The 13,913-nt window shown below is 34.8% G+C and overlaps 1 protein-coding gene across 1 annotated transcript in view; it reads right to left on the reverse strand.

The window, feature by feature from the left end:
- The window catches only part of VPS50 (VPS50 subunit of EARP/GARPII complex), a 119,331-nt gene that overhangs the window by 75,036 nt on the left and 30,382 nt on the right, over positions 1–13,913 (reverse strand). Inside the window, exons 10-12 of the mRNA XM_045828661.1 lie at positions 4,132–4,174; positions 2,686–2,784; positions 940–1,080 (exon numbers count right to left, since the gene is read on the reverse strand). Coding sequence (XP_045684617.1) covers positions 940–1,080; positions 2,686–2,784; positions 4,132–4,174 — 283 coding nt within the window. The remainder of the gene's footprint in view (positions 1–939; positions 1,081–2,685; positions 2,785–4,131; positions 4,175–13,913) is intronic.

Consider the following 13,913-nt stretch of genomic DNA (forward strand, 5'->3'; position numbering starts at 1 on the left):
GGGTGGAGGGGGGTGAAGAGGGAAAAAAATAGGGACAACTTAATAGCATAAACAATAAACCATCCAAAAAAAGAAAAAAATGTAATTATGCAACTATGTCACACTTAAAGTTAATCATAAAATTTGTAAAATAAACCTCCTGATTTATCAAATGATTTTTTAAAGAATTTTTTAGCTCTATTAACTATCATCCACTGTCATTATTAACTTACTGGTTCATCTATCATACATTCTTCTGGAATATTTGTTGTAGCTCAAGCAAAAATATTTCTCCAGTTACATCAACAAAATATCCAGTATCCAACTGCCTCTTCAACAACTCCATTTGAATGTTAATAGATATCAAACAATTTATGAATTTCTACTACAGACCAATCTTCCTTGTAAAAGCAAGTAACACCCCCATTCTCCCAGTGTTCATCATTCTCTTTTCCTCACACTCTACATCAATCTGCAGTAGGACCAATTCTAAAACAGGGCCCAACTTGGTTCACTCCTTGCCGACAGACCTGTTTCTTTCAAAATAAAAATGAAAAAAATGGTAACAGTTGCTGACAGAAACAGCATTTATTCACCCAAAAAGACTGAAGGTGTGTATAAAAACCCAGCAAAGATGACTGCGTAGAAGCACCTCAGATGCAATCAACAGAAGAGAATAACAGCCTGAGAAAGAAGGGTGAAGGAAGCTATGAGAGAGCAGAAAGTCCATTTAGAAGCATCCATAAATTTGTACTACCTCATCAACCTGTACCGTTTGTATGACTGTGACTGAATCTTCCAGCTCCTCTATTTAAGGAAAAGAATATGGGAGAAAAACATCTTTCGGCAAACATATTTGTTTCTATTTTAGTACCATCTTCAAAAACTAGCTGCTAATAAAAATGAGATGTGAATTTTAAAACTGAGAAGCATATGAACAGCAATTAAGTTACTACATACTGTACAGAGATCCTTATATTGCAGTTTTTGGAATTTTGTATCCGTGTTTCCTGCACATAGTTCCACATAACCAAGAACAACTTGAAATACAGTATTATGAATGGCTTGAGTGAAGTGCATGTGAAGTTGATCCATTGCTGTCTGTGGAAAGAAAACATACAACATAATTTCATGTTATTAAAGGGAATAAATTTCAACATACTTGAAAAACATAGGAAAAAATTTTTATGGATTATAGCCATAGCACAAAGATCACTATCATTCACAGAATTATAATTGCAATGCTGATTATTTGCAAACAACCCATTAAATAATCACAGCATCATACAATTAAAGAGAAATCTGAACTGTGAACACTACTCTGTTGGTCTGTACTTAGCATTGGTACCCACTGTATTCGTTCTCAAACGTGTCATACACAATGTCACCTTTGGATCCCCTCTGCCATCATTCCCTCACATTGTTCAGGATGCTTCTCAATGGTCACCTTCTCAGAGAAGCCTTTCCTAACCATCTTATATAAATCAGGACTTCTCATCACTCTATCCACTCACTCTGATATATATTTTCCGGGGCACTTGTTACCACCTGACATCATACTCACTTATTTCTTTAATGTCTGTCTCCCTCACTAGAAGGTAAGATAAGATACGTGAGGGGCCTACATCCAGGTGCACAATGTACCAATACATATTTAATGAGTGAAAGGATTCTTCTCATGGGGAAAACTAGAAGTTATAGTTTAGAACACGAAAATCAATCAAATACATTTTTTTTTTAGTTCTTGGACTTTTTTAAAGATTGTATTTATTTTTAGAGAGGAAAGGGAGGGAGAAAGAGAGAGCGAGAGAGAAACATAAATGTGCAGTCGCTGGGGGCCATGGCCTGCAACCCAGGCATGTGCCCTGACTGGGAATTGAACCTGCGATGCCCCAGCCCGGGCCCGCACTCAATCCATTGAGCTATGCCAGCCAGGGCCAATCAAATACATTTAAAAAAAATTTCTTTACTCAGATTTTAAAATGTAAATAGAGTTTAAGTGATTTGGTAAAGTCTTAAATTTCTTTCTAAGGCAAGAGGCCACTTAATGGAAGAAACATTTACATCTACCATGTTTAGATGTTACAATACTGTATAATTCTGTACACACAGAAGGTACAACTAACTAACTTTCAAACTCTGGTTGCTTTTTCAAGTTCTTTAAGGAAGCCACTGAGCAGTAAAAGTAAGTAAAGCCAGACACTGAGGGAGTACTGAGGACATTCTGGGGATAATACAACCCTTTGAAAACTCTGGTAAATGTGATGTACCTATGTTACAGACAAAGGTACAGAAGGCAGAGAAGTTTACACACCACTCTGAGGTAGTCACGCAGGCCCGTCTAAGAACCATGGAGCTCCACATTAAGAAGTTCTTAATCACGACCAAAAGGTGAAGTAAAAGAGACTACATATCCTCTCCCACTAAATTAATTCATAACATACTTGTTTTAAAACCTACATAAAATAGTGAAAACATTAAACTCGGCAAACACTTCAAAGTTCAAAACAAAATCTGTACTGTTTTAATCGCACAGCATACCCTCCGAGCCTATGTGAACAACCATGTTACCACTACGCATACAGCTAAAAATTTACTTTGTTAAATGAAACTTTAAGGATACATTAATAATATTCAGACTTAAGCAGTCATGAATATTAGCAGATTTTTTATTTTAAAAAAAGCAAACCACCTTTCAAAACTAACCTGTGTTTTTCCAAGAAGTCGATAAGCTTGTTGAACCTTGGTATAATGGTTAATGTCAAAATTCTTGCATATTTTAGAAAGAGCTACATCCAGCTGTTCCTAAGTAATTCAAAGAGGCAAGGGACAGTTAAGGAATGATGTTTAAAAGGCAATGAAAAATATCAAGATTAGTTTCTCACTTTTAATTAATATCTAAATGCACTTTTACTACCACTGGACTTAGTAGTCAAAAACAAATTTAAATTAAAATATAAACAAATTAAAATTCTCATCTGTTACCAAGTATAATCAAGTTTTACTGAAATGTTATTAACATGTTTCTAGAAAGCCATATCTAGTGTTTCAAGAGACAGAAAATCAGTATATTAACTACCAAAGAAATTTTAGTTTTTTACTTTAACTCTGTTTCTTCAAACACCTACTAATGTCTTACAATTATATGAACTGAATTTGTAGGACTTTTAAAAAACAGTAAAACAATACTATTGTAATCACTGAAAAGTAATTCTCAACAAAACTAAATTGACCTTAAAAGTACATACCTAACTTTATGTCTAAATACAACTTTGTTTATAGAAATGATTTCATTTTAAAGTAATGATTTTTCTACATATATTCAGAAAATATTACATATTGAGAGTGAATACACACAGAGCTTTCAAAAGAAAGTTCTCATTAAAATATTCAAATGATTATTTACTCAAGGAATTTTCAAAGTATTTATCTTTATGTTTATCAAATAGTCATTCTTACAATTAGTAAACAACTGCATTTATGATAAAAAACTACTTTCACAAAATAGGTAATCTGAAAGTTCAGCCTCAATTTTTAAAACTACTCTTATCAGAACAACAATAAAATATAAGAAACCAAACAATTTGTATTAAATTTATAAAAATGAATACACTGCTTTAAAAGATTGCCAAAGAAAGAGATAAACTCTGAAGAAAAGCAGGAGGAAAAGCAAGACTTCATGCTAACAATGACGTATCTTTTCCTTTCCAGTTCTTACATTTTCATGAATTGTATGAAATATAGAGGAGGTCAGGAATTGAGGGATTTCATCAGCCAATAATTTATCTTAAATAAATTAACACGCTAAACTAAAGTGTAGTAGTTGATAATCAAAAAATAATTAACATGTAAGTATTCTGGCTATAATTTACGTGAGAATATACCTATGACTAAAAGTTTGGGGATCTTTCTGGATATAGTGATATTTTCAAAAACTGTTTTCAGATCCCACAATTCAGAAAGTATTACTGCATTTACAAATAGATCAATGTTAATTGACCATGCACAGATATTCCAAATGAAAACAACAAAAACAGTACAGTGATCTAGAAATACTGGTTATAACACAAAAGCCAAAACATTAGATGTATCTATGCTATTCAAAAACCTCTGAAAAGAAAGTTATTTAACTTCTGATGTAATTCTTCTTACCTCAATTTGTTCTAAAGTATCTTGCAGCTTTGAATTAAGTTCACTATTGAATAAAACAGAGAGTTAGATGTGCCTATCTTTAAAAGAGACAAGCTAAGTGCTAAATAAATCCATGCTAGCTAATCAATAAATTCACAAACCAACACTATGAGCAGTAAGTTATGCTCCTGATTCTATAATACGACAAGAAAAACAAATAAAAGGAGCCCACGCTGGTGTGGCTCAGCGGATTGAGCACGGGCCGTGAACCAAAGTGTTACTAGTTCGATTCCCAATCAGGGCACATGTCTGGGTTGCAGGCCAGGTCCCCAGTAGGGGGAGTGCGAGGGACAAGCATATACTGGTGCTTCTCTCCCTCTCTTTATTCTTTCCTTCCTCTCTGTCTAAAAATAATTAAAATCTTTTAAAATAAATAAATGAAAGGAAAAGAATTAGAGAGAGGTAAGTGTCATTACTAACAGCAACAGGACTGAGGGTAGCAAATACTAAAGAATCTACAAATAAAGCTAAGAACTTAAGAATGAGAAGTTGATACCAAGTTTTAAAGACATATAATATAGATGAAAAGTAAAATTCCAAAAAATAAAATTAATTTCTATATATTAAGAACATGGAATTAGACAATAAAAAAATAACTGGGAACAAATCTAACAAAAATATATAATACAAAACTGAGCTAAAAGAAGACAAGTACATGAAGGTATATACCATGTAAAAGACTAAAACTTTTAATATACTTATGATACCAGTTCTCACATAATGATTTCCTAGAATAAGTGAAATTCTAATCAAAATCCAGCAGCATTTTTTTTTCATTAAATCTGACAAACTGCTTCTAAAACTTATGTGGAAACTCAAAGGGCTACAAAGAGTCAAGAACATCTTGAAGAGCAAGGCAGGCGGACATATACTAAAACAGGAAAAAGCTTATAAAGTTACAGCAATAAGACAGTGTCAACATAAAGATAAATGGACAGGTCAACAAAATAGAATAAAAATAAAGGGCAAAAAGCCTGAACAGATGCTTCAGAAAGGAGATATCCAATTGGCCAATAAATATAAATAGGCACTCCACAGGCATTCAGGAAATGCAAATTAAAACTATAATAAGATACCATAACAAACAATCAGAATAGCTAAAATCATTTTTTAAAAATTAAAAATGACATCAACAAATACTGGCAAAAATGGATAGCAAATGAAACACTCAATTCTATGCTGGAAGAAGGGGAAATTGATACCACCTCTTTGGAAAACTACCATCTACTAAAACTGGACATATACTCTATATCTGGGAAGTCCTAGATATGTATCTAACAGAAATGCATACACAATCCTTGCAGCATTATTTGCAATAGGAAAAACTATTGAAGCAACACAATTCTCAATGAGCAATTAAATGTATAAAGTATGATAATTACACAATGAAATATTACAGCAATGAAAATGTATCACTTAAATTTCAAAAACAAAATATTGGACAAAAAAAGTCAGATTAAAAAAAGTTAATACCACATGATTCCATTCATGTAAAGTTTAAAACAGGTAACCTTAAACTTAGTGACTAATGCCAGAACAGTGGTCCACCTGGCACAATAATGACTGGGACAGGGCACGTACTCCAGGACAGGGTCTGGAGTACTAAAAGTGCTCTACTTCTGGCAGGTAACTACACAGCTATGTTAACTTTGTAAAAATTCTTTAGGTTATATGCTTGGGATATGTGACTGAATCTGAGTTTGTTCCCCTCAATTCTCCCTAGGTCAGTAAAAAAACAGAACTGTTATTTGTATTATAAAATCCCATTACTAAAAAGATCTGTGACATCTAATAAAATAAATACAATCATAGAGAAAACATTTTAATAAAAAAAGAGTAGGCATACGTAAAACAGTAAGAACAGGTGAGAGATCTTTTTTGGTACACCAGAATAACACCAGGTTTTGTACAACAGCCATCCGATAGTGAATGTGACTCTCCGCGTCCAGCACAAATGCATATGGGGTCGCCGTGTGCAGTTCAGTGTCCAGATCATCAAAACATACCAACAGTTCAAGGTGGGGGCGGGGGGCAAAGAGACAAAAAGTCCTTTTTCTGGCTTTAAGTTCTGAGAGAAAATTTTGACAGTCCTGATAAGGGGACAGTGACCTTTATCTCCTAAGGTACAACATCCTTGTCAACACCTTACAAAAAATACAGTAATGGATTCATGGATTCCATATGCTTCTTAATAGAGCCTTTTAATACCAGCTGAGGAGATAATGCCAAAGTGACATGACATATATAGATCTACAGACACAGACCTATAGATCTATAGACATAGATATCAATATAGAATTGGATATATAAAGCAATTTGTCAAAGTAAAAGCAATAATATATAGAGATTACATTCTCTAGTAAAAACTGAGAGTGAGCAAAACTATATCCTTTGACAATCAACAGTGCAGGACTGCTACATTAGAAAAATTAAGATCTCTAAACAGGCTTTATGTCTGAAAAATAGCCAGAGCCACAGATACAAGTTCAGGGAATTCTTGTAGAGAAGAGTGAGATTTTCCTTAAAAATATGATAGTGGAACAATTTCCATCCAAAAAATAAAAAATGAAGGAATGAAAATAAGAATGAGAGGTAAAGTCCCAAAACTAATACCCCTAAAAGAGTATCTAAGACAGTGCCTTAGCATTAGAAAGAATTAAATAATTCCTCATCCCAACCCCCCAAAGTCAGCATCTTCTCCCAGAGATGCTCCTTGTCCCATGTTCTCTCTTTGATTCATATCACCACCATCCACTCAATCAAAGCCGAAAATTCAAAAGTTGTCTTTAATTCATCCCTCTCTTCATATATAACTGGTGATCAAATCTTGATGATTCTACTATTTCAGTATTTTTCATATCCACCTGTTTACCTGTTTTTCTCCAGTCTCCATTTTGTGTCCTAACTCAAGCATTATCACCTTTTCCTTGATTTATCTTAAGAGCCTCCTAGTGATTATCTGCACACAACACACACACCCCACCCTTCAATCCAACAGTGCGTTTATTCAACAAACACCACTAACCTACTGTATACCAAACACTGTACAACATCCTCCAAAAAACTTTCCAAAAAACTTTCTGGGACAGCTCTGAGCAGGGATCTAACTTGGGATTGAATTTCATCACTATTCTCTTTGATTTGGCAGGCAGTGTTTCCAAACAGCTGTGTGTGAAAGGCTTTGGTCCAGGCCTTACCAAGTCCTGTGGGCCTAACCATTTCCTGCTTCACCTATATGCTACCTGCCTGGTCCCTAAGGACATCTAAGTTTGCAGCTCATAAGTAAAGCAGAAATAAAATCACATTAATCCACTGTTTTAAAACCTTTGGTGGCTTCTATTAAATCAAGGAGAGGTCCCAAGTTCATATGACATGGAAGACTCAACTGACATGAAGAAATAACATTCACTTTACAGCACCTCTATTTTAGTCATACGGATATGTGAGAATCCCCAAACAATCCTCAGACTTTCACACCCTTGCACAAGGTGTTCACAATAACTAGAACATGCCTTCTTTGTCTCACTCACAAATGTCCAGCTATCTTTCCAGGCCCAATCCAAATGTCTTCTCTTCTGGGAAGTCTTCCCCTGCTAAATAACTGTTCCCTAAGATTCACAATGCTTTGTTAGCAGCACTGTGTATTATAGTAAGGAGTATCTATGACTGCCTTTCCAAGCAGAGACCGTGGCTTATTGCCCAGTGACCTCCCAGGACTAAATAAACTCACACCTGACTCAAAGCAGGTAATATATATCTGCTGAGTCAAATTTGCAGTTCCAACGAAAATGGAAAAATTTTCCAGCCCTATCATTCCATTAGCCCCTACTTTCTACTTCAATAAATAAAACTATGGAGACAAGGAAAAAAGGAGAATATTTTAGAAGAAAAAGAACAACACTAGACTCTGAGTCTGCAGGTGCCTTGGCATGAGGGAAAAAGAGATAAGTGGAGGTAAAGCAAGTTCTGCTCCTCTATCATATGGGGTCAGAAGTCCATCTAAGGCTGAAGACAGACACAGGTATGAAGAGGAAAGAATACCTGGAAGAGTAAGTAGGTCAGAACTTGAATATTTTGAGCTTCAAGGAAAAAGAAATAGCCCTGGCTGGTGTGGCTTAGAGGACTGAGTGTCAGCCTGCAAACTGAAGGGTCACTGGTTCAATTCCCAGTCAGGGCACATTCCTGGGTTGTAGGCCAGGTCCCCAGTTGGGGGCATGAGAGAGGCAAACACACATCGATGTTTCTCTCCCTCTCATTCTCCCTCCTTCCCCTCTCTAAAAATAAATAAAATATTGGGGAAAAAGAAAAAGAAACATATCTAAATTCATTAATAGGCAAGAGTAGTAAGTTTCTATAGTTTCTCAGTTGAAAATGGGCTTTAGTGCTTATAAAATTATCATAAAACTAGATGTTTTTTGTTGCTTCTATTACTTATAGCTACAATGACTCTATATACTATGCATTAAGAGTTAATGAAAGTCCTAGTCAGGTAGCTCAGTTGGTTAGAGCATCATCTCGATACGCCAAGGTCGTGGGTTCCATCTCCAGTCAAGGTACACATAGGAATCAACCAATGAATGCATAAATAAGTGGAATGACAAATCAATGTTTCTCTCTCTCTCTCTACAGTCAACAAATTCAATTTTTTAAAAAAGTTAATGCAGACATGAAAATGAAAACAGTATATAGAAGGTTTTAAACATAAAATATATAAATTACATATTTTTGTTTTATTAAAAATACTTTCAAAAGCTACAACTGCAGTTTTATAACAATTTGCTACTAATTAAAAATACATATATAACAATTATGTGACTAAAGAGTAGATGTATTAGCTGTACAGTCTTTAGAGAAATCTTTCACCATCATTTAGAAACATAAATTCAAGCCATTTCAGTCAATTAATCAAAGTATGTTAAAAAGATGTATTCAGAAACATATGGATAAATAAAAGCTACATTATTGTCAAAAAAATTAGTATGGTAGTTCTAAGATGTAAGACTAAAAGCTATTAAAGGCTATTTCTAAGCTTAATGGAATGAATCAAACTATTCTGGGGGCATCTTTACCATCACTACAAAAAATATTAAAGATACCATACTCATAAATAACTAATTGTGTTCTTTTAAATAACTGATCTATGACACACGCTTGCAAAGCAAGTACCAGAAAGGTTGCATATAAATCCAAATTTTGTACAAATTTGACCATACAAAGAGAAAAGATGGGCGGGAGATAATCCGCATCGTCGTGATCGCTCCCTGGTATGTTATCAATGGCCCATGTGATTTAAGTCTGTTCTCTTAACATCTCTGATTGTCAATTTGCTATACAGAAGTGGGCTACACCTAAAGGTTGCTACCATCCTTAAAGCCTCAAGGATCTACTATACTGGGAACACCAGTTACCCAATTATCACATCTTTGTATATGACTAGGTAGGATGCTAAAACTGCCAGAATAAACAAGTAAAATTTATTACTTCTGAGTTCATAGTACATGTTCATGGCCTGTGAAAACTGCAGTCTATTTAGATCAGAGGTCTATTACAGTGGTTTCAATCTACTCACAGGTGACAGACAGTTTATCAATAGATCTCAGAAAAAAACCTGATTTTCAAACACTTTGAAGCCAGACCAACAACCTATCGTACCATGAAGTGTCTGCATGATCCTTCAAACCATGAAGCAGACTGTAAAAGAACTCCTAGGATCACTTTGGATCTAGCCAGCAGATCTGTCTGCACTCATGGTAAATCCCTAACCTAACCCAGAACAAAATCATTCACCACAGAGAAAGCTCAGAGTCTGTTACTAAGAACACTAAAGATGTTCAAAACATCTCCAAACTTGATGAATCATAATTCTAGGGCAAAGATCAGGCCCAGGAGCCAAATCCAGCCAACAGCCTATGTTTCTAAGCAAAGTTTTACTGGAGCACAGCCACATGAATTGGCTGTCTTCTGGCTACGAGGGCAGTGCTGAATAGTTGCAACCAAGACCTCACAGCCTGAAAAGCTTCCAATATTATTACATGTCCCTTTAAAGACAAAATCTGCTGAACCAGTGCTACAGTTTAGTAGAAGACTTCTTAGTTGGTCAACTGGTCAGAGTTAAAACAGAAATATTCATGTGAGTTTAAAGGTATATTTATTTTAACCAAAATTGTGTAAGTGTATACTTCATTCACTCATTTCTGATTTAAAGCCAATGTCTTTTCACCTGAGTAGAGTTTAACTTCTTAGTCTCACATAAGGCAAATCACAAATAAACTACCTGTAACTGCACGCTTCAGTTTCTCTAAGGTGAAGTAGGAACTTAAGGACAAAGGAAAAACAATCTGAATGCCAAATCACATTCAGGTACTTTATATCCCCCAGTTCTTATTAGTTGTCTCATCTTCAACAAATTAAAAAATAAATTTATTTTTAACAATATGTTTTGTTTCCCCAACACATTCAACTTTACTTTCACATACATATCTCAATTCATTAGTTTACTTAACATAAATAACAGTAGCAAACACAACTGACAGAAGCAGGTTTAGGAAAATAATACAATTAACTCTAGAAGCATAGAACTCAACTACAGAAGCAGAATAATAAAAACTGGCTTTCTAGCCGCGAGCCTCCCACTGCATGGAACAGCTCTACATTAGTAGATAGCACAGTGTAGTAGAGATTAAAAGCAACAAGTTCTGCATTCCAACAGTCCTAAGTTTAAATCCTGGCTGTGCCACTTATTTCACAAAACATCAATTCCTCATCTGTAAAGAGAGACCATAACAGCAACTCTAAAGAATATTTTATCAATACTAAATATGAAAAGGGAAATGATTAGTACAGTGTTTGACATACAGTAAAAGCCAAACAACTCCAAATATTATTATCATAGCCATCATTACCATCATCATGATTCAATTTTTAAAAGATAACACTCTAATGAGGAAGCCTTATTAAACTCTAATTTAGAATTTCTGTACAGTCAGTTCTGCCTTCGCTGACAGTGCCCAGCTTCCACTGCTGCTCCTATAAATGTCAGTATTTTCCATTCCTGCAGGGGTATAAGAAGTAAGCCATTCACAGCATGAACATCTCTGATAGTCTTTTGTTTGTGTATTCTGTGCTCCTAACTGGCATATTATCCCACAGTCCTAGCTGTTAGCTGCCTGTGATTTTAAGTGCCTAGAGAACAAATAAATTTCAAAAGCTCTTGGCATCACGACTCACCCAGAACCTCATGCAGATAAGCACTAAATAATACTTCACTCTTGTCTCATTATCTAAGACTAAAGAGTTTGACATTGATGACTTTTCTAGACAACTGGTGAAATTTAGAACATCAAGTAAAAAGAGAAAAATCTTAAATATTTCTAAAAGAAAGACACCCTTTACAATGAAATGAGGAGAATAGCATCTGACCCTCTCCTACAAAACAGGAGGCTAGAAGACAACTAAAGAATGCCTTCCATTTTCTAACAAGTAATTTTTCTTTCAATCATGTGTGAACAAAATTAAAATCATTTCAAAGTATAAAAATTTACCTCCTATGTATTTCATTTAAAAAAAAGTTCTCAGAGGCAACAGTAACAGAACAAGACAAAGCAATATACAAAAAAAGAATTTTATACAAGATGAATGCAGCTGAGTAGAACCTAAGAAAAGTAAAAAATGTTCAACAGAAGTATAAAAAACAGTAATGAATTTTGATTTTCAAGTAGGGACAAAGGATTAGTTTTCCTTTTTTGTAAGTCCAATTACTCTATTTCTGCAGGTAATATTTAAATAATCATAATACAGCATATATGACTTATAATAGGTTAATTTTTTAGAAGTAACCTACTAAAAAAGCACAGATTTTGTTATAGTCACAAAAAGAATATAAATTTGACTAGGTAAAAATAACAGTTTCACTAACAAAACCTGGAAGATGGAGAAGGAAAGAGAAATAAAAGGAAGTAAGCCAAATTCCTATCTCTTATAGATATTTTATTACAGGGAGTAAACAATTATTTATAATGATATATCAGAAAAAATATCATAATGTATTATTTTAAATTATAATTAAATCTACTAGGAAAAAATTTAATCGGCTATAACATTAATTAATAAGCTGTAGTTTACTCCAGGGGGTAGGAAAGGGAATGAATGGGGCAGAAAGAAATCTTTTATCTTTTGTTTAAAACCCTTTTATTTAAAATACTATGTTTTTGCCATGTGATTTTACATCGGTGTGATGTGGGGGAAGGAGACAGAGAACAACAAATTAAAGTAAAAAGGAGTGCAGGCGGTGTCAGAACAGCATGGTATCCATTGGAATAGCATGGTATCCATAACTCCTTGAGCAACAAGGACTCCAGATCTGCACGTGTGTCCAGCCGGCATACCTGGTGACCCCACAGGACACTCACTGCCTGAGCAAGGTTCCTAGGTTCCCCTTCCTGAGGCTGGAACAGAGCAGGCACACCTACTATAAAGGAACCAAGGGCAACAGGGGACAAATAGTCCCTAATACTGCTGTATTTGTATCTAAAAGCTGCGTTCGATATTCTATGATTTAAAGAAGTTGCACAACCTACAATTTTCATTCATCTGCTAAGATAATATCAAAAAAAATAAAAGGATATTTTAATGATTATGAAAAATTAACCAGTCATCCCTTGGTACCCACATGGGTTTGGGTCCAGGACCCCTGCAGACAACCAAACCTGAGGGTCAATTCCCTTATATAAAATGGTGTAGTATTTGCACATAACCTGTATTTGCTATAGGCTATAGCAGGGGTATGCCTACACACGACTTCATTTGGGTGAATTCAACATAGTGCCTAGTGTGTGGCAAATTCAAATTTTGCTTGTTGGAAATTTCTGGAATTTTTTTTCAAATATCTTTGATCCATGGTTGGTTGAATCCACAGATGTGGAACCCAGGGTTATGGAGCTCTATGGTAACGCACAGTACTCAACAATTTCAGAATGTATGCCAACTTTTCAGTGCATAATAAACAATACCCCCAGGTGCACTCAAGTAGTTTCTTTCAAGGGAAATGAAAAATAATGAAGTTTTGACTTTTAAGAATAACTTTCCTTGAAACTCATTTAGATAAATTTCAAGAGAAAAAGAAATTAAGTGCTTCATCAAATGTACTTGAACATAAAGACAATGATTCTTAAATCCCAACTATATGACTTTCTTTCAGTCAACTCAAAAAAATGTCAAATAATAGAAGTGTTCCCTGTCAGTAAAAAAGCTGAACAAACTTCTGTTACAGTATCTTTTATTAAATGTGCCGAAACACAGCAATCTCAGGGAAGATACAAGGTACTGAATAGGTACCCATTTTCTTTTATTTTTCAATTAACTGGGTGCATCATTATTATTTGGTATTTCAGGTATTGAACTATATAGTCATATCACCTGAGCCATATTAGGTAAGCAGTCAATGGCTCTTTACGAAGAAGCAAATATACGGGTTCTGTTTCTCCTACTTTCAGAGTCACAAGAGTCAGCTCCCAGTTGTTCCATGGAATCTACTCTGAAGACCACAGGGTCTCTGCCTTTTCTACCCAAAATTGTATTTCCAATAAAGGAGCAATGTGACTAGGCAAGAATGGAGGAACAAAGAATCTATCCAAGGAAAAATTAGCAGTAGACAAGCAGGCACACTGTACATAAGAACATGCCAGCACCACACACACACAAAAAAAACACACCAGAATCCAAAAATGCTCTGAATCATGGTTCTC

This window comes from Phyllostomus hastatus, unplaced genomic scaffold (assembly GCF_019186645.2).
Source record: "Phyllostomus hastatus isolate PE091 unplaced genomic scaffold, TTU_PhHast_1.1 phas_scaffold_78, whole genome shotgun sequence".
NCBI lineage: Eukaryota > Metazoa > Chordata > Mammalia > Chiroptera > Phyllostomidae > Phyllostomus > Phyllostomus hastatus.